At 38.9% G+C, this 27,366-nt stretch overlaps 1 protein-coding gene across 1 annotated transcript; it reads right to left on the bottom strand.

Moving 5' to 3' along the window:
- Positions 1–9,278: 9,278 nt before the first annotated feature.
- On the bottom strand, positions 9,279–26,216 carry LOC143291945 (uncharacterized). Its single transcript, XM_076602093.1, has 14 exons — positions 26,022–26,216; positions 24,293–24,553; positions 23,711–23,877; positions 22,667–22,793; positions 21,888–21,984; positions 21,079–21,399; positions 19,230–19,315; positions 17,759–17,877; positions 16,358–16,496; positions 15,681–15,781; positions 14,361–14,449; positions 13,088–13,738; positions 11,873–12,090; positions 9,279–11,316 (listed from the first exon to the last, which is right to left on the bottom strand). Exons 1-14 carry the CDS (start codon positions 26,094–26,096, stop codon positions 11,173–11,175), a joined length of 2,595 nt encoding a protein of 864 aa, XP_076458208.1. The 5' UTR covers positions 26,097–26,216; the 3' UTR covers positions 9,279–11,172.
- Positions 26,217–27,366: the final 1,150 nt, after the last annotated feature.

Genomic DNA, 27,366 nt, shown 5'->3' with positions numbered 1-27,366 from the left:
ATAGCACTATGATTCAAGCATAAGCAAGCTTTAAGTGCTTCATAATCCAGTACCAGAAAGCATATAAAAAGTAGTAGAAACATAAAACAGAATCATTAATATTATGAAAACACAGTGCATAAAACTCACAAGTAACATACTCTCAATACTACAACTGTTACACTCCAGTACACACACAAACACACACGCACACAGACACACATGATTAGATGGCTGAGGTAATAGCAATTTTCACTTAAAATACATACATGTAAATAGGAGCATTATTGTAATTTGCATGCCATAGATTTTCTAAAAATTGTAAAATAAAGTTTTGGATAGAAAAAGTAAAAGGGGTAAAAATCGGCAGTCATTCTCCCTTTTGAACCACACCACCACCATCCATCTACCTACCCCCATTCTCTCTGCTCACCCATCACACTCACATTGCCATGAGCCTAGGACAACAGCACTATTTGAGTTATGACAAGTATTTTTAATGGGAAAGAAAGACTGAGTGTGTGAAACATTATGTGATGGAAGATGCGGCATTGAGTTGGGATAATGACATTGCTGTCTATGCAGTTAGGAACTCGGGCATTGTCTTGTTGGCAAACTCAGTCTGTGTGTTGTCATACACCGACTACAGGAAGGGGGAGTACACCTTCATTTGTTCTCAGGTTGGAATCATAACTATAACTATATACATGTGAATACAATGGGGACGTGAACGTACATGGCATATTCATAGCAAGGAAGGGGACCCGTGTACATAACTTTGTTTTCACTTCATTGCAAAGAATTGACTGCATTAATGAGGAGAAGAGACATGTATGCCCGTTAAGTGTTTGATTACATTGCAGTGAATTGTTGATATGATACAGATAAATGTGCACATGCCTGTCTGTAGTTGTAAGAAATTAACAATATTTATAATAAGAATTGAACAAACATATTCAGTTTTATGAGTTTTCAAGTCAATGGCAGGAAATGAACAATATTGATGATGAAGACTCAAACAATTGCATGTAACATCACCCATTTTGAAAGAGAGCTAAAAAAAAAAATAAAAAAAAAGGGGTGGGGGATGCGGGAGGGGGGGAGAAACCATATTATCGCCCTGACAGCTAGATTTCTTCAGAACCAAGCACTTTCCTTGTATGTTGGGAGTGAGGGTGGGCTGCTCAGTGATATATTCTTTGAGCAAGTTTCTTTTCCTCAACTCATATCTGGGGCTCATATAGCTCTGAAGTTTAGTATAGTGGTGCTTAGAGAACCACTGGAGCTAAGTTTTTCTTTTTTTTAAATGTTTTAGATTTATATTCTGTCAGATTCATGAGTGTGCATTTCTGTGTGTGCATGTGTTAGAATGAGGGAGAGTCTTAGTGTACTTGTTTCATACGATTGAGCTTACACCCCTTTTTTTTTTTTTTTTTTTTTTTTTTTTTTTTTTCAAATTTTTTAACAGTTACTTGCTTGTGTCACAGTGTGCTAAAGGGCGAATTCCTTTCTCTCAAGGCATTTCTTCTCGGAAGCACTCCTTTACTGAGCAAATGAATATGCTAGCACTTTGAACTGAGCTGCAAAAATTCTGAATTGGCTGGCTTTTGGGGTGTGTGTTTGTTTTATGGTACAGATTATTGTGTTTTTCAGGTATGCAACTAACTTGCTTTGGGGATGGTGTGTGTACACGTTTTTGGAGGGTGGGGGGGCATTGGTTTTTTTTTTAGGGTGCAGATTATTGTTTTCAGGGTATGCAGCTAGTTGCCATTATAAATATTGGCATTTTAGGAAGCATTGAGTTTTTTGGGGGTTTTTTTTAAATTGTTTTTTAACCCATGTTCAGAGAAAGAAGTAGAGTGACAATGTCATTAAGGTCAAGCTAATCAGGGCTTTGGACTTCTATTTCTGCTTGTCGAAGGTTCTAACACCACTTTTGCAAATGAGGCAAACCACCTTTGCATTCATGTTAACATGTTCCTGTTAGCCAATCATAACCAAGAAGAAAAGGGCCTTCTACAAGATGTATGCTCATTTCAATAGAATTTTTATAACGCAGACACATCAAGCTAACCATTCAGTCTGTGTTCACTGAACTAAAATCTGTGAGAGAAAAATCAGAATAGATGCAGGACATCAGTGGACATCTTAAAGGCACTATGGTAACAGTTTGTGCAGGACGTCAGCTAATCTCTTATTGGCACTGAACGAGTTAGTAGGTTTCTTCTGGTTTTAACAGGATCTCAGAGAAGTGTTTGCTTTACTTTTGCCCCATCATCTTTGAACGTCCTTCTTGAACTGTCTTTATTGTACTTGAACTGCCCCATCATCTTTGAATTTCCTTCTTGAATTGTCTTTGTAGTACTTGAACTGCCTTTTGTATGATTTCTATCCTTGTCCCCACCCCTGCCCCCTTTTTTTTCTCCCTTTTTTTGTTGAAAGGTTGTGATGGCCAAGTGCAATGGTATATTTTGTGTTTGCTCCAAACGATTGTCAGTATGTCATGACAGTATGTTATTCTGCACATTCTTTAAAAAAAGAAAAAAAGATTGTGTTCAACAGCTTGAATTAAAAATTAAAAAAATTGTATCATGGTCTAGCATACAGTTTGTTTCATAGCTATGCAGATGAGATTCTCTGGATGAGAGTTCTTTTTTTCTCAGATCTATTACTATGCTGACTGTTTTAACACCTTGGTTATCAACATGTTTTTCCTTTCCCTTTTTGTATGGATAGGGAGAATATGTTGCTAGCATTGTTTCCTTGTTGTTGTTTTTTTTGGGGGGTTTTTTGTTTGTTTAAGGAAATGGAGAGTATTATGTACTTAGCATTTTTACAGTTAAAATGACATATGTAACTGTTAATTTCTTTGCAGTAGGTGTGTGTGTGTTTGTTTTTGTTTTGTTTTTTAATGAAGGAAAAATGGGCATGTTACAGTGAACTTCATTGTCATTTGCTTGGCAACATGTATGGTGTGTGTACTTTGGAAAATGCACACACACACAAAATCAAGAACTTGTGCAGGTTTCTGGTCCGGATTGCATCATACAGCTGGTTAATACATATGTTTCTCTGTGTAGTCTGCAGAGTTACACATATTGTTCACATTGATATTTCACCCCTTGGATAATAAGTGTCCTGAAACCCCACATAAGACAAAAAATGCGTTGTTTTATTTGCACTCCCTTCAGTATATGAACCAGTTTACTATCTTAAGTTCTGTCTGTCATACAATAGACTCTCAAAGAAAATCTGAAGACCATTAGAAATCCACTTGCATTGTACATTTTGTCAGGCATTGAGTTGTATTTTATCAGTAATGTTACATACCATCTGATTACGAAATCCGCAAGCCAAGTAAAAGCAGTCAATTACTAGTATATAATTGAATTTTATATATTTGATATATTCATCTTTAAAACTTTTGTTGTTTTATCCCATTGGATGTGAAATAAATGTCCCAGAAAAGATGGCTTTTCATCAGTTTATTTTAAAGGTGTAAAAATAACTTTAAAAAAAAAAAAAGAAAGAAAGAACAACAACATAAAAAAGAAATCTTCGATTGCTGAGGAGCCTTTCTTGTAGTCAAATTACAAAAAATTCTGCTTGTTTGCTTTGTCACCCCATGAATAAACCCCTCCCCCCTCCCCTCCAGTAATTGAAAATGGGAAGTTTTATTAAAATCCAGTTTCTTGGTGGAGAGATGCAAATCCTTTTGATAGAATCATTACAGCACCACTGTTTTGAACAGTTGTGACCCTGCAGCCCTCCCCTCCCCTCCCCTCCCATTCCCCTCCCTTGAGCCACCTTTTCTTTTTCTTGGCAGCAGAGCAGTTGTAGGCTTTCTGTCTTGTAAGACCACTTTCAGATGATGTTTTTTTAATATGCATTGAACAAGTGCCTGCAAAGCCTTGTTCTATGGTTAGAAGATTATGGTCCTGCTCTCTGGCAAGTAATGGTAACAGTGCCTCTCAGGCAGAATAGTGCCCGTTTGCAATGTGGGCATTTTGACCTGCTGCTGCACAAATGCAACATCAGCGCCCAAAGGGTTAACTTGGTGATGAGACACGTTGTGCAGGCAAGTAGTGTCCATTATATTTTTTCCATTGCTGGGCATTAATGCATAATTAATGATTATGCAGGTGTGTTTTTTAACAAGTCATGTTAAACAGCATTTTCTTTTGTGTACTAAAAGGAAAGGGGGAGGGGGAGGAAGCAACTGGATAGTTCCTTTGTGCTTTCAGGAAACCTGTGTGAGACAAGTCCCTCAACTACGAGAGCATGATGAGTGGGAGGAATTTTATCAAGGTCTTCACATAAAGTTTTTCTCAGTTTCTGAGAAAATGTTTTTTCATCAGGTCAGCCAGACATGTTTTGGGAATCAGGAGGCTTCATGAGAGATCTGTTTGCAGTATATTCTTGCCTTCACCCACATGCCTAACACCTTAACGTAATGCTTGAGAATTGAAATCAAATACACAGAATAAACGCACCTTAACCTTTTTTGTCATTTAGTGGTTTCACCAGGTTTTATTGCACACACACACACACATTCTTTTAAAATTTCATTAATGCTCGGTTGAATTAATATTGATTTGTTTTGGGAAATACCTGTTTGGATTGTCCGTATTCAAATGTTAATTACATCACTATCCCCAACTCTATGCCTGTTCTCCAATGAAAATGCAAAAGAGTTAAAGTAATAACTTAATAACTGTTATTAAAACAAAATTAACAAACAGTTGTGTCAAAGCACAGATTTTCTTTTACCATTAACATTTTTTTTTTAGGTTTTCATTAGATATGTAATGTATTCATGAACACAATAATTGTAATTCTGCTGATGCACTTAAGCCTGTTCTCCACAGGTTTTGTTAGTAACTCTCTGTGATAACTGTAGATAATTCATGACTGACTAGGTTTTGTTGTTTTTGTTTTTTTCCTCCAGAAAGATGATGTGTTTCCCAGTGCTGTTACCTTTTGTGATGTTTGCTGTCTAAAATTGTCAACAAAAATTTGTTTCTAAAGGGTAAATTGTGATGTTTATCATTCCATGTATGTGTGTGTGTATATATATATAATGTGTGTGTTTGTGTGTGTGTGTGCTACCATACCTGTTTGGCATTTTACTTTGCGAATGAAACTGTGATTTGCAGTGTGGTGTGCATGCTTTTTTTAATTTATTTTTTATTGTAGACAGCTGCTTTTCCTTCCTTAAGTCTTGTTTTACTTTTCCTGGAATTGTAACACCCCACACCCTCCTGCCAGTTTTTTTGTTGTTCGTTTCAGGTTTTTTTGTTGTTTGGTTGTTAGGGGGTTTCTGCTGTTGCTGTTTTTTTTATTTTTGTTTGTTTGTTTGTTTTTTGTTTATTTGTTTTTGCTCTTTCTTTTTTTGAAGAGGGGAAGGGAATCGTGGTTTTAAAAAAATATTTTTATGAAGATAATCTGATAATCCAAAATTTGAATATGGTTTGTTTTTTTCTCATTAAAAGCAGGTCAGTGTTGTGTTGTTTTGTGGTTGCTGCCATGTTGGAGGGGCTAATGCAGAGTTGGTACAGCAGTTATGTCAAAGGGGTGATTTGGGAGTTTGTTAACCCCTTGATTCCTGCTGGTGAGTATGCTTGTCAGAAAGAAAAAAAAAAAGGCTGATGCTGTCACCCCACTGAGATAAGATTGAGAGTGTAGGTCAGTATATCAGTTGACTTTCTTTATCTGAATTTTTCCTCTTGGGATCATATCACCTGTTGTCAGCAGAATCAAGTATATCATTGAAAAGTATGCACACATCTGAGATAATGCTTTAAAAAAAATTAAAGGAATTCAGAATGTCACAAAATGTAAATGACCCCCCACCCCCCACTCAAAAGAAAGAATAAAGAAAGAAAGAAAGAAAATCTTGCAAAGACTTCGGTGGCTGCATTAGCCTACCACTGATTCTTTAATATTGTTTCTTTGTCAGCCCATTTGGCTTCTTTCTTTTTAAGGGGAAAAATATATATGTATATTTTTAGACTTTGAAATATTCAAATATTGATTATTCTTAATTATTGTGAGGCAGCAGAATAACTTTGAAAGATCTGTTTATGTAATGACCACCGGTGCCCTGTTTAAGTTGTAAAAGAAGAAATTCTAAATGTGCAGAACTGATTTGTGAAGCATCTGGTTCTAAATATTATAATGATTTTTTTTTTTTAACCTATTTGCCATATGTTGTAATTGAAAATTATTATATATAAACATTGATACACATAATATCCTTGGCAAAAACTGTTCTGCTGGTTTGATTATTTTCAAAACAGTGACAGCCAGCAATGATTTTTTCCCTCAATCATGGGTGGAACTGGAAGCATTTTCTGAGTTAAATCGATTTCCATATAGCATTTTCACAATTAGAAGGGAAAAAAAATCACTATAATTTGGTTTGGTATTAAAACATAACTTCACTTGAGTCAGGACCACGGTCACAAATTTTTCAGGAAATTAAAAATTCAGTGACTCATTCTTGATATATACTCCTGTTTGATGCATGCAAGCTGGCTTTATCCCTAGACAAGAAGTAGTGTGATAGGAAAATCCCAAGAATGAACAGCAAGCATTCCTCATTCCAGATTGCTGTTTTTTGTAAATATTATACCCTGTGTACAGTTTTGTGTGTGTGCATGTGTTTGTCATTGTTTGTATGTTTATTTGTGTTTTATTTGTTTGTTGTTCTTCTTTAGTTGTTCATGCATGATTTAATATGAAAATGGCTAGTATCTTTCTGTCATGCTTTCCTGCAAATTCCCACGTGTGATTTCTGTTGTTTTCCCTGTTTGAAAATGTCATGAATGATATGTGCACAGTTATAGGTATTCTCTTCAGAAACTTTCATGTCATGTTGCTTGCAGAATTTTATTTGTAATGGTCTTTTTCATGTTTGGTTTTGTATGATACTATGTTGTGTCCTGGAAAAGCTTGAGCAGTTCCTGGACTTGATTCAAGTAGATCCATGCAGCTGCGACTGGGCATGATGGGTGTGTTGTGTAAACGAAATGTGTCAGATAGGATTTTCATCATTTTCAGTTATTCATGAATGAATCAATACCAGACTTGATCACGAGTCTGACCAAAAAAAAAAGGAAAAAAAAGAAGGAAAGTGTCTGTGTGTGTGAATAACCAGGGATAACTCCGATGTTGGTTGTTCTTTTAATTGTCAGTTTTGTTTTTCTTATGTTTACTTTACCTTCCACTGTTTAAATTGGGTTAGTTTTTGGGGTTTTTTTTCAAGAAGCTTTGCAGTAAGCAAACATTGATCCAAACATTTATAAGGGACAAAATTAACAACAAAAAGAAGTGATTTACTTAAGCCTTTGTATTAAAAAAAACAAAAAAACAACAGGAACATGTTTAAAGATGTTTTAAAGATGAGACATTGTATGTTTTTTGTTTTTGTTTTTAATCACCACAGGTCTGTATGATTTTGCTCTTTTATTTTGTTTTCTTCTTAATCAAACAGAATGCTTTTGTGTGCAATATTCAGTACTGTTTTCAAATAAATATGATGTATGTATGTATGTGTGTGTGGAAGAGAGATGTTCTGAAGGCAGCATTAGTCTCTTAGTTTCCTTGAAGATCAAAATGGAATAGTTAGCCCTTGCGTTGAAGTGGACAAGGACTCAAACAAAATTATGTACTTGTGTTAGAGAAATGGGGAGGGTAAGAGCAACACAAATTATTAGTCTTAAAATGCTAGCCAGCAGATGAATGCATTGTTGTTGAACTCTTCTGATTTTGGTATTCCAGAGCAAGCAATTCAGACAGCTGTTTGATCCAGTTTGAAATATAGTTGATCTCTGACATCTGATTATATTCAAGAAAATTCACAATTTTGCAGTTGCTTTCACTGCAAGCATTCTCACAGGCTCAAACAAAGAAGTCTGCAGGGAGCTCTGTTGGAGAAAGAAATAAATATGTGTTTTACTGTTACTGTTAGTGTGTATCTCTCAACAACAACATAAAAAATCACTGGGGAAAAGGGAGGATATGTAATGCATATTTTTAACAAATCTTTTGTTTCTGAGTGGCTTGAGTTTAGAAATGTTAATTGTGTTTCATTCATTTAACTTAAAGCTCTGGGATGAGTTTAAAAAACAACAATATTGCATTATGTAAAATAAGAAATATACAGTTCAGCTCTGGAGACGATGAGTGAACTTTAGGGTTATAATGAATGGTCAGAAAAGGACTGGGAGAAATGTAAAACGCACAGCTCAACTTCTCAAATTATATGCAGCCTATATTTTTCTGAGTAAAAAGCATTTCAGGCCTTATGCTCAAATGCATTATGATCTCTCTTGCTTTCAGCCTCTTCTGTCATGTATTTCTTCAATCATTAGTTAGAGGGGTGAGGGGGGAAAGTTAAAGTAATGAGACATTGCTCACTTTTTTCTCATAATAGAATACTGCTCATGATTAAACTTGGAACAAAAACTTTCCCTACTGATAGATGCATAATTTGGAAGTTCTGGTTTGGGGAAGAAAAAAAAGAGAAGAATAAAAACGCCGATACAATGCTTTTTAAAAAACTTTTTGATACCAGATCATTTGGGTGTCCAGCATCATTTTGAGAAGTTACGTGCACTTTAAAAAGAATGTTTGTATCCATGTGACTTCTTTTGTTTTAAATGCAAATGGCATTTATGTTACTGTGTTGATTTGTATGTGATAATAGTTTCTACAAGACACTGCACAAGACCTGAGTGGTTTTAATTTTTCTCCAGTTTCAGAGAGAAAAAGAGAAACTGAGAGAACAAGTGAGAGAGAGAAGTTGTCACTAGCGTCATACCTCATGGATTGTTGTATTTGTCCCCGGTATTAAAAAAAAAAAAAAAAAAATTAAAACACCCATTTTTTCAGGTATCAGAATTATAAGACAAACACATAGAATATTATTATTAGCAATGTGTTCATTGTCACAGTTAGTTCAGTCACTGAATTTAGGTTCTGTGAGACCATGTGTGTACCATGTTGAATCTTCTGGTTTGCACTTGTTTTAATGTGAGCATCATTAAACGTGTTGTTTTGAGCCTTTGTCTCTTTGTGGTATGTTCTTTTTTTGTCGACTTTTTTTTTTCTTTCTTTCGTTTTTTCTCTTTTCCTCTCCTGTGTCTGGATTTTTTTTGAGGGGGGATGGGGATGGGGGAGGAACAGAACGGGGGGAGGGGTTAAAGAGAGAAGAAAACAAAAACTGATAAGATTACACAATTGATGATAATAACAATAACAACATACACTAAACAATTCACACTCGGCATGTATTTCGTTTTAAAGTCATCCTCACTGACTAATTGTCAATGATTTTTATTATCTCTCATATCTATCTCATATATACATATCTATACCATTATACACACACACATATATATATACACACACATATGTACTGACACAAACATGCAACACCAGCAACAACCAAAAACACAAACCAAAAGAATCTACTAATTGTACTTATTTCTCAGAAACGTGTAATGATACAACACACACACACACACACTTTTTTGCATACACACTTGTTCAGCATACATGTTCACCACAGCAGCTGCCTCTCATGAAGTGCCATTATATTCCTACTGTGTGTGTGCACAAGAAATAAATCCAATGATTACTTGGTGATTTTCTCTATTTTGTCTTCTTTAATTACATCGAATAAATTATATTTAAAACAAGCAGTTTCATTCCTACTGAAGCGGTTTTCACCTTTCTCTAAATGCTAAAACAATATTAGAAATAAAACCAATCAAGCCATCCGTATTGTAGAAGATACCTAGGGTTCTGCAAACCAAAAGCAACAAATCACCCACGCATACTTTCACGCATATGTACTTGCACATCATATCTGTTTAACCCTCAATATACAAAGCGCCAAAACGATGCAAAAGCAACGCCAGCACGATATAGACTGTTTCAGACATGAAACCCCCATTAATAAATCCACATAAACAAAACAAAACGGGCATGGCATGGCGGTATCCTGCCTTCTTCAGCTGTGTTTTGATACCACACTGAACCCCTCAAAGCTTATTGCAAATCAACACCAGTTGTTGCAGATTTTTTTTATGCTGAAACATATCGTAAATACACACACACACACGCTTACACACACACACACTGACGTGCAAATACACAAACACACGTGCACATACACACACGCACACACAAATACACGCACACACACGTACATTTGCAGAAAAATGATCTGCCTAATTAAAGATCTCTGTACGCTCCTGCATATATATGTGGAGTGATGGCCTGGAGGTAATGTGTCCGCCTAGGAAATGAGAGAATCTGAGCGCGTTGGTTCAAATTGTGGCTCAGCCACCGAGATTTTCTCCCCCTCCACTAGACCATGAGTGGTGGTCTGGACGCTAGTCGTTCAGATGAAATGATAAACCAAAGTCCTGTGCACAGCATGCACTTAGCGCATATAAAAGAACCCACGGCAACTAAAGGGTTGTCCCTGGCAAAATTCTGTAGAAAAATCCACTTCAATAGGAAAAACAAATAATACTGCATGCAGGAAAAAATACAAAAAAAAAGGGAGGGTTGCCACTGTAGTGAAGCAGTGTGCTCTCCCTAGGGAGAGCAGCCTGAATTTCACACAGAGAAATCTGTTGTGATAAAAAGAAATACAAAATAGAAATAAAGTTAATTCAGAAATTATCTAAAACATTTTACGGATGGTTCTGTTCTTGACGATGTTGGACTCCTGATCCAGTTTCACCAGTCATCAGGGTTTGGGGTCGCGTTTTGACATGGCGTTGGGTCCTTGGAGAAAAGCAGTTTCCTCTCATTTTCCTCACTCCAACCAGGTGTGAATGGGTAACTGGCTTTTGTCAGGGACGGTTCAAATGGCAGAAGAGGAAGACTGGGCCCCGACTTCCAATGGCCAAGCCCCAGATCGTTTTTTCTCCAAGCCTCATTCTTCTTACATTTCTAGACACAGTGGATATGAATTCACCGCCCCAGTAGAAGTAAAAGGCTATAGGATCTTTAATCTTTTAACTTTAAATCCTTTTTTTTTTTTTTTTGGTGCACATTCCCAGAAGATCCATTTGTAGAGACCCAGGCTTTGACAAACAACCGACAGACCTGGAGGAATATAGTGCACAGTTCTGTGTGATGTGTGCACCAAGGGAGAAGAAGAAGACGACGGTATCACATCATTTTGAGAAAGGTGGCTGCGTTGAAGTGTTCTTCTCTTTCCTTGGTGTGTCCTGTCATCACCACGGCAACCAAGGATGCTGCTGGCAGCTGGGTGACCAGCTCTTGGACCTGATGGTCTAGCTGGGTGAATGAGGCCTGGAACACAGTGTCTCCTCTGCTAAAGAAGGGGTCAGCTAGTGTGTGTGTGTGACCTAAGTTAACAAACAACAAACAAAAAAAGACTTGCATGCCACAGACACATATCTATCTTTCTGTTTCTGTGGGGTGTGGGGGGTAGGGGGGGAGTGGGGATTGGAGGGGGAGTGGTGGTTGTTGTGTTGTTTTTTGTTGTTTTATTTAATGTAGTGTTGTGTTTTGCCACACCACCAAACAGAAACCATCAAAATGAACCAGCAGATAAAGACACAGCAGTAAAAAACAAAGGCTCATGTTTCAGTCTGCCAGAGCCACACAGTCGTTACTTTTTTATTTCACTATTTTCTCCATCACTGATACTAATACAGTGCCTCTCTTCAGTCAGAAACCAAAATCCAAGCACTTAACAAACAGTCTTTTGCACAATAGGCTGCCCACATGGGTAGAGCTGACTGACTGACAGCTGCTTTTAGGCACTCATCATTCACTTCCTGCATCATGCAGTCAGGCATCCGTCACATGCCCAAACACACACACACACACACATGTACGTTACCTTTCTCTTCTCAGTGCTACCGTCAGCATCACCACCGTGAATGTCCCCTGGTGCAGTGGCACTGGCGCAGGAGGTCAGTTCCACCCAAACAAAGTCTCTGTCATGGCTGAGCCTCACAGCGGCAGCACAGGCCTCCTCATCACTGACCACCTCCCTGCGTTCCAGCTTGGGGTGATGCTGGAAGGTGGACAGCAGCTCACGGCTCCCGATCACACCAGCTGCAGCAGGTAATATCCTATTTCAGTATCCTACATTCTGGATCACATGGCTGCAGCAGGTAATGTCCTATTTCAGTATCCTACATTCTGGATCACATGGCTGCAGCAGGTAATGTCCTATTTCAGTATCCTACATTCTGGATCACATGGCTGCAGCAGGTAATGTCCTATTTCAGTATCCTACATTCTGGATCACATGGCTGCAGCAGGTAATGTCCTATTTCAGTATCCTACATTCTGGATCACATGGCTGCAGCAGGTAATGTCCTATTTCAGTATCCTGAATACCAGACCACACCGGCTGCAGCAGGTAATGTCCTATTTCAGTATCCTGAATACTAAAACCCTCCTGGCCAAGAGAGTGGGGATGTAACTTGGGCAAGACACTTTCCACTATAATCAAATTCCAGTCCAGATAGTTGGAACAGCAGTTGCCTCCTCTACGGTCATAGTTGGACATGACTGACTATCATAAAATTCTGGGACCTATTTTGAATGAAACTTTTTTGTGTATTTTGCAATGCAGGCATATCAGTAAAGACATGTTGCATGTAATCAACCCTTCTAAGCAAGAATTAGGCTAATACATTGCAAAATGACCCATATCATGAACACAAACCTAATCATCTCAATTGCCATGTTTTTTGTTTATACTCGGTTGGTGTGCAGGGTCAAAAATGGAAAAAGCACCTCTCTGATTGGCACAGACTGGATGAACGCATCAATGCAGATGATTTTTTGAACTCAGCAAAATGACTGCATATTAGTTTGGCAACTGAATCTGAATAAAAACTGAGTATAAAACCCCTAAAAATAGAGTTAAAAACCACAGACCCAAAAGTGACTATTATATTAAAGACTTCAAGAGAAAAATATTTTAAAAGGAAAGTAATGTCTGTCACAATTTCTTATCTAAAAAAGAATGGTGATGACGTTTATAAAAATTGAAAAAAAAATGTAGGTAAATATGGATCAACACAGAAAAAACAACTCTCACCTGTGTTACCGTTATCTGCCAACAGCTCAAAGAAGCTGAACATCATCGAGCTTCCCTCTTGCCGGAAGAACACGTCCCTCCGGTTCCCACCCTCCTCACACGCACGCTTCCTCTCCTCCCTCTCTTCACACCCTGCTCCCAACCCCTTCTCCACCACCGCTCCACTCTCACACGCAGGTTTCTGTTCGCCTTCCTCTAGTCTTTTGCCTTCCGACTCATCAAACAAAACTGACCCGTTAGTCCTATGTGTTGTTGCTGTGGAGACAGTCTCAGAACATGCACTGTGTGAAGACCTTTGCGGTGTTGCCACGGAGACAGTCTCAGAACACACACTGTGTGAAGAACTTTGTGTTGTTGCCACGGAGACAGTCTCAGAACACACACTGTGTGAAGACCCTTGAGAACAGTTATGTGGGAGAGTGAACGAAGGCTGTGATGGACATGACGACGACGACGATGACGACGACAAGGAAGAGGAGGAGGCAGAGGAAAGATGACACATGTTGTCAGGGGCTGTACATGTAGGGGGGTGTGGCGGGTGGTGGGACGAGAAGACCTCCTCCACATTTTGTGCCTTGGACGGGTCCTGGAAGTAGGTCCGGATGTTGGGGAAATACACTCCTCCAAGCATGGCGTCCCCAAACTCTATGTCTGGCTTCCACAGGCAAACAAAGAACTGGTGTTAGCCCATGTAATCATAGAAAAAAACAAACAAACATGCCAGCAACATAGCACAGGGGAATATGGGTAACACTTCTGTTGACGTTTCTGGAATTAGGTCCATGCTCCAAACAGTAATACAATTTGAAAAGGATTCAGATTTTATCTTGACACACGTATGTATTCCTCACTTTAACTAGCCTTTGTCAAAAATATCACAATTTACAGAATATAGAATACTTTATTATCTGAACAAGAAAAATTCATATATGTTGAAAAACAGAATAATACAAGAAAATCAGTCATTCAACAAGTATATAGAAAACCATATATATATATATACATAGACACAGAGAGAGAGATAGACAGATAGACAGACAGATAGATTTATATATACTTACATGTCAAACTAGGGCAAACCATCCATACAAATGATAATCACAGCAGACAACAAAACAACAAGTAGTATAAGGACTGCTGTTTCATGGTGTTAAAAAAAAAAAAATCACACCCATACACACTGTTTCAGTAAGGTTAAAAATTTTCCTTGTTTAAAGGAAATTGCAAAAGACCATCTGGTTGCACTGACAAATATAGACGTCCATAAATTTACCCTTGGTCAGTTTGAGTTTGACCAGGTCCATGGTTGCTTTTGCATCTTCGATGGAGCAGTGGCCCTGCTTGGATCCCTGGATCGTGCGCCTTGCAACAAAAGGTGGGTGGGCTGTTGGTTCATTTACAATTAGTTCATAGGTACACTTCAATAAAAACAAATCTTATTTACCATCCACATCATAACCATTCACCGGAAAACTATTAAAAAAAACAACAACAAAAAACAAAGAAAACCAATGATAAAAGATCAATGGGAAACAAATGACTATGCGTAAATGATGGATGGTAAAGTTTTACCGCCTCTTCTCCCATATGAAGACACACACCGACAGATAAGCCTGCCTGCCTACTCATCTGTCGGTCCGACAGAGGACTCCATCAGAAAGTTTTACCAGAGAATGGTTCAGACAGTTTTGGGGTTGTTTTTTTTTCTTTTCTTTTCTTTTTTTTTTTTGACAATGAAAATTCAAGGAAAATGCTTGAGTCTTACTGCGTCTGATGTTCAAAGACTGACTGGACTGGGAGATTCACGGGATCCCCCCCCCCTCCTCCCCCCACTCTCCCTCCATGAAGTATAGGAGGCAGGAAATACAGGGGGAGAGGGAATGGGGTGTGTGTGGGGAGTCCAAGTGGAGTGATGGCCTGGTGGTAAAACATGTCCACCTCAGAAGCGAGAGAATCTGAGTGCGCAGGTTCAAATCCCACACTTGCAAGTATTTTTCTCCCCCTCCACTGGACCCTTGAGTGATGGTCTGGACGCTAGTCAGATGGTAAACGGAGGCCCTGTGTGTAGCATGCATTTTAGTGCCCATAGCAACAAAAGGGTTGTCCCTGAAAAAATTCTGCAGAAAAATCTACTTTGATAGGAATTCAGTTACATTTGCAGGTGGCGCTGCACTCCAGCGATGCACTCTCCCTGGGGAGGGCAGCACAAATTTCACACAAAGAAATCAGTTGTGACAAAATGTGATACAATACAATATAATACATTATAACATAATATTTTCCAACAGAATAGAATAGAGTAGGGGTCTGCATGTTGTGGGTTTGTTCATGTTTTCGTAATCAATGAAGACATGAACAAACCCAACATGCAGAACCCCCCAAAACGGAGTATAGCTGCCTGTACAACAGGGTAAAAACAGTCACACACACTAAAAGCCCACATGCAGATACAACAGAATGTGGGAGTTGCCACCGATGCATGCATGCAGAAAGAAAAAACATAAGCGATCATCGACATGAAACACAGGAATAAAATATTGAATTAAAAAAACAACCTTTAATTAAAAAAAAATTTAATTTTTAATCACCTCACCCCAGAAAATTATAGGCCAGCTTCCTGAGACCACATTTGACTTTTCTGTCCCCTGACTGGTTGAAGATGATGGAGGTGTCAATCACATAGGGATGGAACAGCTGAAAAGACAAATGCAAAAGTTATGCTGTGCATAACAGAAACATTACTGCTGATAGATTAAAATGCAAAAGTTATGCTGTGCATAACAGAAACATTACTGCTGATAGATTAAAATGCAAAAATTATGCTGTGCATAATAGAAACATCACTGTTCAGAGGTTAAAGTGCAAAAGTTATGCTGAGCATAACAGAAACAGTACAGCTGATAATCAAAATAATAAAACTGGGATGCTTTGAAGAACATGGAAGCACCAATGGTAAGAAATAACAACAAACTGTGAATGCTGTGCTTTGTATAAACATCACTGTTTCAAAAAACAAAAGAACTTGGATGATCATTTTCACAGGATCATAAATAAAATTAACAAATTAAGTGAACTTGAAACACAGTTTCAATATTATTTCCCTCAGTACTTTGTGTTCATTGATTTACCCATATCTATCTATCTGTCTGTCCATCCATCCATCCATCTATCCATCTATTGCCGCTGAAACGGTGCAGATGATAGGACAGCAAAAAAAAAAAAAAAAAAAAAAAAAAAAAAAAACAATAATAATAATAATAATAAATCCACCTTCAGAGCATTCAAATCGTTCCATAGGGACTGTCCACAGAGAATGGCGTCTGGAGGCAGTAGCTCTTTCAGGTCCCTGTGCACATCTTCCACACGTTTCGTCACTGTCGACAGCTTCTCTGCTGTCATACCGCTGTATCTAGAATAACAAAAAACTGAAAATGTGTGCACTCAAACACACACACTAGACAAACAAAAACTCGTCAAGTGTAACCATGCATCGAATCGAATGTTAAAAATGATGCAATTAAACTGTGCATGAATATGAAAACAAATAGACATAAAACTGTATATGAAATCAAAATATTTTGGTAACTCTTCTTCTTTTTTCCAGCTAACGAAGAAGTTCAGATGAATCACTACAGGAGAAAAGAAAAGATTGTGCAACATGAGCTGCATGTAACTGTGGCCACAAAAAAAAGAAAAAAAGAAAAAAAAAGACTTCTGATGAAAGCTTGTTCTTGTTGCTTATAGTCTAGGCGACCGCACAGGGCCATATCAGGACTGTCAAACCATACAAATGCTCAACTGCATCAAGACAAAAACTGTCACATCCACAAAAAAGCACAAAGACAAACCCACGAAACACAGTTCATGACACAGTATCCCAACCATTTAGCTCCTTACAGCAAATAAGACTAGGCCATGCTGAGGATGCCAGCCCTTCCGCTTAATTTATCATCCCCAGATTACAAATAATTAATTTAAAAAAAAACAAAACAAAAAAAACAACTTCAAAACCAAACAAAAGATGTATAAAAAAAAAAAGGCCATATAGGCAGATAACACTGCAGAATGTGCATCTAGTGCCCATCCCAGTGTTTACATATCACTACCTTATCGCCAGAGCAAAACAGCACAGATAGTAGATCATAGACTGCGGAAAAAAGAAAAAAGTGTCAAAGCTTGCTTGAAAAAGAAAGGGGAATGGACTGGGAAGGCAGAAAAAGGAGACAACAGTGAAGATAGAAAAAAGGCAGAAACAAAAAGAGTGATAAAAAAGAGGAAATTTCTAGCACAGAACTTCCAGACGGCAGGAATGCTATTTATTCCCCATGGGGGATGAAAGCTTGAGGCTCATTGCAGTGTGTATAGATATGGACACTGATAGTTTTATTACGTATAAACCATTGCCCCTCATGATGGGTGCACTTGAACAATCATCAGATGTTTTGTACGATTCAACATCAATGAGCAGTACACTAACAGTCCTTCAAGAATCAGCAACAGATCGAAACTTGATTACTGAGGACAAGTAAATTGATAGATTTCTAACTGTATGTTCACTTGCTGTGTGTACTAGCTGGGTGAGGCAGCTGGTGATTTCGTTATAACTTGACTGCTTAGGACAAGTAAACTGATAGGTCTGTAACAATATATTCACGTGCTGTATGTACTTACTGGGTCAGGTAGTTGGTGATTTCGTTGTAGGGCTTCACCAGCTGATCATAGATCACCTCCCTTTCTTCATTCACTACTGACACTCTGGTCAGCTCAAAGTCCTTCTGCAGCGTCTGGCACTGACAATATGCGATGTACACATGTAGTGTCTGAATCTGTGTGTGTGAGTGTGAGTGAGTGAGTTTGTGTGTGTGTGTGTGTGTGTGTGTGTGTGTGTGTGTGTGTGTGTGTGTGTGTGTCTTTGTGTGTGTGTGTGTGTCTGTGTGTCTCTGTGTGTCTGTGTCTGTGTTTCTGTGTTTCTCTGTGTGTGTGTGTGTGTGTGTGTGTGTGTGTGTGTGTGTGTGTGTGTGTTTATTTTGCAGTAATCCTCCATACTCCAATAGGAGTGAAAGGATAATTAAAACTTGAAACCTGAAACTATCAACCCTCAAATATCACTTTCGGTGAATTTTTGCAAACATGACAATGTACCAATTTGAACGCAGTGAAACAAAATTTCGTAGGAAAAGTAAAACAAGCCAAAATAAGATTACCTGAGACAAGATGATCAAAGCTAAGCCAAGTAATATGAAGATGGAGTGAAACAGGATCAAATAACATCAACTAAAATGTAAAAAGACCAGTACATTATTATCCCTGTATTGGGGTTGGTTTTTAAATATTGTGACATTGTTTGAAGTATTGTAGTGTTTGTGTCAGTTACGTATTGTGATATATAAGAAAGTGCATCATTTAGGTATTGTGATGTATGATAATCATGTATGATGGTTATGATATTGGGTACAGAGATCTTTCAGTCTGTCTGAGTATGCTTTAGTGTTTGGTTGTGTGTTTGTGCAGGGTTATGAAAGGAAATTTTCTTCCTAAAATTACATTTAAGTAACATACTAACCATGACCCACTAGTGCAGACTGGGTCTGACATTCCTGTCCTGTGCAAACTACTATCCGCCTATGCGGAAAAAACTAAAGTAGTTACGGCCGATAACCTCCCGGAAGTAGGTAACCTCCCCTGTACCCCCCTGACTAGCGCCCTCTTTTTCCGGCAGCCATCTCAACTCCTGTTCCTGAGCTCTTCATACGGCTAAGTTTTTTCATATTTCTATCTGTCTATCAATTCTTTGGCGTTCTTGTTTTTTGTCCAATTATGTCTTTAACCATCTTGACTCCTGTTCCTGTGCTCTTCATATGGCTAAGTTTTTTGGTATTTTCTGTCGATTCTCTGGTGTTTTTGTTTTTTGTCAAATTATGTCTTCAACCAGGTCACATAATTATATAGCTCGATTGGGCTAAAATTAAGGCACGATCGCAATCGATTCGCTGACACTCTGGGCCTTCTACTTCTGGCCCTCTCAACAACGCCAACCCGTATTCACTTGGTGTTTACATTGTAAAGCACAAATGAGTATGTTTTACATGGAAAAGCACTATACAAATTGGATCATTAATATCAATGAAGATGATATACATACCATTTCACAATCCACAGCGTACATGGGACTAGACTGTGTTGCAGGCAGATAGCTATCTTTGCTGAATGCGTAGTCACTGTACCTCTCTGAAACAGAGGAACACATTCTGTCACTTGACGTCTTGTTAATTGACAGGTAGGTATTTGCCTTGATTTTTGTTGTTGATTAGGTGCTTCAATTTTTAATAAAAATTCATTTAAAAAAAAAAAGAGGGACAATAAAAATGTTGTAGTAGCAATCCCAGCTACAGTCCCAGTGGTGGTGGTGTTATGTTGGTGATAGTAACATCATTTTAGTCAAGGTAAATTTGAGCTGAATAATCACTCACTCCCTTCTTTCTCCATAATTATGTGGTGTGCGTGTAGTTAGAAATTTAAAAAAAGTATGTATGTTGTGTGTGTGTGTGCGCGCGCATGCGTGTGTGTGTCTGATGTGTTGTGTTTGTGTGTATATGTGTGTGACAACTGAAAAGATAGTAAATCAAGAAGGCAATCTTCATTGGCTCGCAATAACCTTCCAGCTAATGAAATGCCTCATCTTTCTAATTCTAGGAAAACTACTGTCAATAAAATATATGGCGTCTATAACCCTGATTACCCCAAATATCTATCAAATAAAATAAAAGGGGGGGGGGGATTGGAAGTTCAAAATCCATAATTATGAATTGCTCTATCATAGTATTGGAGTTTAGGTCACCGAATCATAGAAACCACACGAAATCAAAGGGGTAAACAGGTCTGCCCTTACACAAATTTACTCTTAAAGAAATCAGGAAACTATATAATAGCTAAATAGATATAATTCAACAGAAACAGAACTCTAAAGGAAAAGATATATTATAACAGACATAAAACCTCTGACACCCTGAACTGAAGTACTCAGTATTTAGTAGTTTTCTAGTGAAATGTTAAGTGACAACAAGGACAAAAGCACAAACTATTTTTCTTGTGGAATGAAAATGGGTAAAAGAGACATCTGACATTACTTGCTCCTTCAAAGTGAGACAATCCATGTCAACCAAAGAGCACCTGGCACTGCTACATTTCCTATGGAATGTACTTGAATAAAAAACAGACAATTCATCAGACGGTCAGTCAGTATGCAGGGACATTACCTGTGGTACATAACTGCATAGATGGAAGAATAATCATGTGTGTGTGTATGTATGTGTGTGTGTGTGCATGTAAGCGTGCATGCATGCGTGTGTGTGTATCTGTGCATGTGCACATGACTGAATCCTGACTGAGTGACACAGGAACCAAATGATAAATGCCTAAAGGCAGCTCTCAGTCATCTCTTTACCCAGATAGGCAGCCTGTTTGGGTAAATGGCACTGTGTTTGCTAAACAGTTAGAGCTTGTTCTCATGGAATAAGACGGGTGCAATAGCCGAGTGGTTAAAGCGTTGGACTTTCAATCTAAGGGTCCCGGGTTCGAATCACGGTGACGGCGCCTGGTGGGTAAAGGGTGGAGATTTTTACAATCTCCCAGGTCAACATATGTGCAGACCTGCTAGTGCCTGAACCCCCTTCGTGTGTATATGCAAGCAGAAGATCAAATACGCACGTTAAAGATCTTGTAATCCATGTCAGCGTTCGGTGGGTTATGGAAACAAGAACATTCCCAGTATGCACACCCCCGAAAGTGGAGTATGGCTGCCTATATAGCGGGGTAAAAACGGTCATACATGTAAAAGCCCACTCGTGTCCATACAAGTGAACGTGGGAGTTGCAGCCCACGAACGCAGAAGAAGAAGAAGTTCTCATGGAATAGAATACATGTTATGCAAGTATCCACATCAATCATTCAATCGATCAATCCACTTCAGCCAAAGAGCGGCTGGCACTGACTGTTTCTGGTGACCACTGGCAGGGGGTAGCCCTCCTCCATGAGCTGCATGGAGCTGAGAAGAAGGCTGGTCCTTGGGAAGCTGTCTCCAGATGCTGACACTGATGCCACTTCCTCCTGGGAGAACTGGTGTGTCTGGTCGGCACTGGTGCTGGTGGTAGTGGTGGTGGAGGTGGTGGTGGTGTCTTTGTCAGCTGGTGGATCTGTGTTCATGGTTCCTGGCTTCTCTGCTGATGACGCCTTTGTCATCTCTGTTCCTGAGTTTCCGTTTTTTGGGGGTTTGGAGATCAGCTTGACTATTTTCTTGCGAATGTCTTCCCTCTCTGAAAAAAATAATATCAAAGAGGAGTTTATTATAACAAATAATTAGGTGATCAATTTATGAAGTATGTCTTTCCTTTCTGAAAAAACGAGCAAATCAATAAACAATTCTGATGACTGTTTTCCCTGTCCATAACAAGCAAAACAAAAAGTAAAGACAAATAATTAGGTATCAATCTGTATACAAGTGAAATGAATTAATAAACAATTAGGTAATCATATCGACTACAAATATTTGATTATATCTAATATTTAATAAATGCTTGTATAACTAACCAGGTGAATAAAAAGCATTCAGTTTGCTCCCTTATTATCTTTCCAGGCATCAAAGTAAACTGCACACTGCATAAACACATGAATGCATGCACAGACACATGCACACGCAAGCAAACAGTCACTCAGGCACAGAGAGCTTTATAATCACACTGGCATAAAAAAGGTGAAAGAATAATTGGCCTACATAAGATAACAGCACACTCGGTAAACTTACTCGAGTAACACTTCATCTGTGAGATCAGCAGTGGGACTCTGCACAAGTCGTGTTCCACAGAACTGTTGTACTGCGCAGGGCTAACCATTTCCACACACTGTAAACACAGAATTTAGGCTTTATCTTCACCAGTAATTCTATGTATCTAAACACACACACACACACACACACACACACACACACACATGTGCACGAATGCACTCTCACACACATGCACAGAGTCACACACACATATGCATGCAGTCATGCATACAAGCATATGTGCTATCATCTGTTGAAATCAGAACTGCCACTTGATCCAAGATAACTAAAGTCATGAACAACTTAAACTGCCATGTGTGAATGTGTGCATGAGTGTGTGTGTGTGTGTGTGTGTGTGTGTGTGTGTGTGTGTGTGTGTGTGTGTGTGTGTGTGTGTGTTTGTGTGCATATCAATCTTTTGTGTATTTGTGTATGTGTGTGAAGATGCATACACTCACCCATGCACACTTGTGCATGTATACTTGTGTTTGAGAGTAAATTCATGCTCAGGTGTCTCACTGTAAGTGTACATACGTATGTCAATATACATATATATATAAATATAAGGATGTGTGTAGCATGGTGAATGGTGGGTGTGTATGTGTGTTTGTGTGTGCATGTGTATGTGTGTGGTTTTTTTTCTTTTTCTTTTTGTGTGAGTGTGTGTGTGTGTTTTGCTGGTTTTTTGTTGTTTTTTTGTTGTTGTTTTTGTGTGTGTGTGTGTGTGTGTGTGTGTGTGTGAACACCATGTTACCCACACTGAGGAAACTGTTTTTCAGAAAAGGAAAACAGTCTGGATGTTCTTCAAAATCTTTGATGCTGACACCTTTCAGGAGAACAAGTACCACAGACGAGAGCTTTCGTGGACGGTTGAGACGGCACCACCTGGATGTAACAGTATGGACATATTCAATTTTCAATCATTATTCACAGTTTCTGAAGTTTGTGTGTGTGTGTGTGTGTGTGTGTGTGTGTGTGTGTGTGTGTGTGTGTGTGTGTTGTGAGTATATCAATTTAATATGTACAGATACACAATAAACTGCTGAAAATCTATTTCAAAATCATTTCATTTCCTTTATCTAATCCATCAACAGATCAAGTAAAATAAATAAGTTAATAGCACTGGCAATGCTCAGCAGATTCCCCGATTCCCAAACACAGGAACTACTAAATATATCATGACGATATCTTTGGCATGAAAGCATACCTGGGGTCCACAAACTCATATACTGGGTCCACAAAGTCATAACCAGGGGTCCACAAACAGATACTGGGGGGGTCAACAAAATCATACTTGGTGGGGGCCACAAACCCGTACCTGGGGATTCACAAACTCATACCAGGGTGTCTTCAAACTCATACCAGGGTGTCTTCAAACTTATAACTGGAGGGTCAACAAGCTCATACCTGTATGTCCACAAAATCATACCTGGGGGTCAACAAACTTGTACATGTATGTCCAAAAACACATAGCTGGGTGTCTTCAAGCTCATTCCTGTATGTCCACAAACTCATACCTGCATGTCCACAAACACACCCGAGTGTCCACATAACTCATACCTTGTGGTCAACAAACATATACCTAGGGGTCCACAAACATACACCTAGCAGGACCACAAGCGCATACCTGGGGATCAACATGCATACCTGGGGGTCCAAAAGCTCACACACAGAGGTCTAGAAACTCATACCTGAGGGTCCACAAACACACACCTGGGATCCACAAACATACTTGGGGGGAGGTCCGCAACCTAATACCTGGAGGTTCACAAACTCATACCTGGGGATCCACTAACTCATACCTGGGGGTCCACAAACTGAAGTTCTTCAGAAGAGCCAGCAGGAGGAGATGCTGAAGGTCCACTAAGAAGAGTGGGGGAAGCCTGTCTTCCAGGCTGCCTTTGGTGCTGTCCTTCAACTTGCTGAATGGAACCATGTTTTCCAGACACAGGTTGATTTTGGGCCCATACTGAGAAAGAAAAAAGGAGGCATTTATTTTTCATTTTTGATTTCAGGTTGATAAGTGTAAATGACATAATTTCTAAACATGTTCCTATCTCTGAAAAAGATAACTTTCTGTTTTAATATATATACAATCACTGTGACTGTGACTGTGCACATGCATGCACACACATACATCATCATCATCCACTGATCCAGCAACAACTACTCACAGATATTATAATCATGACCATTCTCTTTACAATCACTGGTAAAAAAAAAAAAAAAAAAAAAAAAAGTGCCAGTAAATGTGCGACTGAACATTAAAAAAAATTCTTCCTCCTCCTCTTTACAAAATATGAGGTGAGTATATTTTTGCCATGCCTATCGGCCACAAGCCAAAGTACAAATAACTCAACCCTCAGCCTTATCATTTCACTTACCCTCCAAGAGGTTTGCTGTGCACTGCCACTGTTTGTGTCAGCTGATTTCTGTAAGTCTCTGTGAACCTTTCTGGCTCTTGCATACTCCTCATCAGTTGTTTGAGGGTCCGGCGGTTGCAAATCTGTTTTGTGGGCTATGCTGTCAGTGTCAACCACTGTGGAACACAGATTTGTAGTGACTGTATTGTCTATATCTCTTTCACCATTTCTCAGCCGTGCTTTCTTGATTTCAGGTGCTTCCATGTTTTCTTCTGCCTGGACCTGGAAAACATCATAAAAGAGTGATTTAGTAATGGATATATATGTACATGCACACACACACATACTAGTAGTAAGATACACATATATTTCATGGGGAGGTGGGTGGGGGTGTGGAGTGAAGAGTCACTGGCAAAGTGGCAGATAAAATATGAAGACATTTTCCTTTCACTATCAAAATAACACCTCTTCACTACTTCAGTGATATCACATGAAAAAATCAAGTGTTTCAAGTTGCACAGTAAAGTAACCTGAACAGGTACATGTTGTAATTTTGGAGACATTTTGAGACAACTTTATAGAACATCAGAACACGCAAAAAAACAACAAGTCAGTTGTCAAAGCAAAGAACATAAATGAAATCTGTAGTTCCTCATCTTTCTGACAGCAGTCTAATATTTACAATACATGATGCCCTTTGCCCACAAATTGTTTTAGAAAGCTAAAACACCATCACTGTGTGTGGTTCATGATTCATACAATAACTTAAAAAAGCAACCTGCTGGGACTATGGCCAAGATGAGTACATTTGAGTACATTTCCATATCTGCAATATTAACAGTGAATGCCAGTACATGCAAGTGATGGAGTGTTTATGCATATTTGATGGCCTCCCAGTGTGCATGCGTGTGTGTAGGTGTGTGTCTGTGTGACTATCAACAGATATGTTTCCTTCGTTCTTTAGATTAATGCCTCTTCACTAGTATAAGTGATATTAGATGAGGATTGGGGAAAAAAATGAGGGAGGGAAAAAAAATTACTGTGTATGTATGCAAGTATGTGAATGTGTGTGTATGTGTGTGCAGGTGCGTGTGTGTGTGTGTGTGTATGTGTTACATACAGAAAATGATTGGTTGATGTTTTTTTGCTTTTTAAAAAGAATAACAATATAACATTAACAGCTTTATAATGAAAAACTAACAACTAACAGTGAACCAACTGGACTATTCAACAAGGATTTGAAAAAGTCCTACATCAGCAATGGACTGCTGAAAATTGTCAACACTGGAGATGATTTCAGGTCAGGGATGTGAAACTTTAACATATAGCAAATTATATATGATCGGCTGTTATGTAAACACGACAGGTCTGTGTGTGTATGTGAGAGAGAGAGAGAGAGAGAGAGAGAGAGAGAGAGAGAGAGACAGTGTGTGTGTGTGTGTGTGTGTGTGTGTGTGTGTATGTGAGTGAGTGAGTGAGTGAGTGAGTGAGAGAGAGAGAGAGAGAGTGTGTGTGTGTGTGTGTGTGTGTGTGTGTGAGTGAGTGAGTGAGTGAGAGTGTGTGTGTGTGTGTGTGTGTGTGTGTGTGCGTGTTTACAACAACATATATGTTTATTACACCAAATAATGGGAGGAAACAATGAGTGCGAGTAGTGTGTGTGTGTGTGTGTGTGTGTGTGTGTTCGTGTGCATGGTGACCGTCATCATGTTACGATGATCTGTCCTCGAAGATCATGCATCCGAGCCCTTACCTTCGTTTCGATAAGGTTCAAGAGAGCGATCGCTTTTTTCTTTTTCGATTCAAGCCTCCTCTCTTTTTTTGACATTTTCACACTGACAACCTTTTAAAACGTGTCAGTCGATCAAGGCTCAGAAGTAGGCCCAGTTGTTTCACAATTTGTCACTTCACAGAACTTTACAAGCACTATCACATGGCATCCGCCGGAAATCTCATGGCCGCGGACATTTTTGTTTGTTACAAAATTTGGAATGGTGCTTATAAAATTCCCTGTAAACAGTTGCATAAAAAGGCAAAACAACACTTAAAATAATTCCGAGGTCGCACTCGATACATTTGATCAGCTGTGTATTGCATTTTGCACAACAGGGTAAAGTTATCGAATTACGACCAGTTTTTCGTGCACCCGGTCGATGTACACTGATCATTATTCAAACTGATATATAATGTTCATATGTCCCTACAGTCTCTCCCACCTCCTTTTAATTATCACTCCAGCCCTCTCAACCCCCACCCACCTTTTTCCCTTTTCCCTCCCCCTTCCCTGTCAGAGCCCTTTCTTTCCTTTCACACACTCACAGTTCCACTCACCCTTCTTGGTTTTTTGTGCCTTTTCCTGTGACTTCTTCTCATCACTTTCCTTTCCTGAACTTTACTCTCTGCGTCTCTGTCTGTATCTTTCTGCCTGTCACTCACTCATTTCATTTGCCTGAAGAAGAGCCTGTGGCTCGATACGTCGCCTCTTTTATCCCATGAAAGTCTACTTTTACCAAGATTCTTTAAGTCTGCCTCTTACTGATATATATATATATATATATATATATATATATATCTACACACACACACACACACATATCTATATGTATATCATGTATATAATATGCTGTATCAGTTTTAGGCCCATCTTTCAAACGTATAGAATTAATGTGTGTTTGTTGTTGTTTTTTTTCTTTTCTCAAGTTTTAATACTGTGCATCATCTGTTTTTGGTCTACATAAACGGCCTTCCGGCAACTCAATCTGATGTCCAGCACACGACTGTTTGCAGATGACACTGTTGTGTACAACACTAATTCCCAGGAGGATCAGATCCATCGTCTACAGAAAGACCTCAACCAGCTTGCTGAGTGGGAGAGGAGACTGATGGGACATGACCTTCTGACCTTACAACAGAAGAGTCCTAACTTACAAATATGAACTGCATGGGCATACTCTGGAACCATTACCAGCATCAACTACCTTAGAGTTACCATCATCCAAGATCCAAACTGAAGTGTGCACATTAACACCTTGTGCAAAGAAGCCAACAAGACCCTGGGCTTTCTGAAAAGAAATCCGAAGATAGACTCCAGAAGTATC

The sequence above is a fragment of the Babylonia areolata genome, chromosome 18, assembly GCF_041734735.1.
Source record: "Babylonia areolata isolate BAREFJ2019XMU chromosome 18, ASM4173473v1, whole genome shotgun sequence".
NCBI lineage: Eukaryota > Metazoa > Mollusca > Gastropoda > Neogastropoda > Buccinidae > Babylonia > Babylonia areolata.
Note: the sequence above shows the minus strand (reverse complement) of the source record. Positions and strands in the feature narration are given on the sequence as shown.

Coding starts and splice junctions, on each gene's coding strand:
- LOC143291945 (XM_076602093.1), bottom strand. CDS start 26,096: ATGTCAAAAAAAGAGAGGAGGCTTGAATCGAAAAAGAAAAAAGCGATC. Junction 24,554..26,021: donor TGAACCTTATCGAAACGAAG/GTAAGGGCTCGG, acceptor GATGTTTTCCAG/GTCCAGGCAGAAGAAAACAT. Junction 22,794..23,710: donor TTCAGTTTGTGGACCCCCAG/GTATGAGTTAGT, acceptor TGTTACATCCAG/GTGGTGCCGTCTCAACCGTC.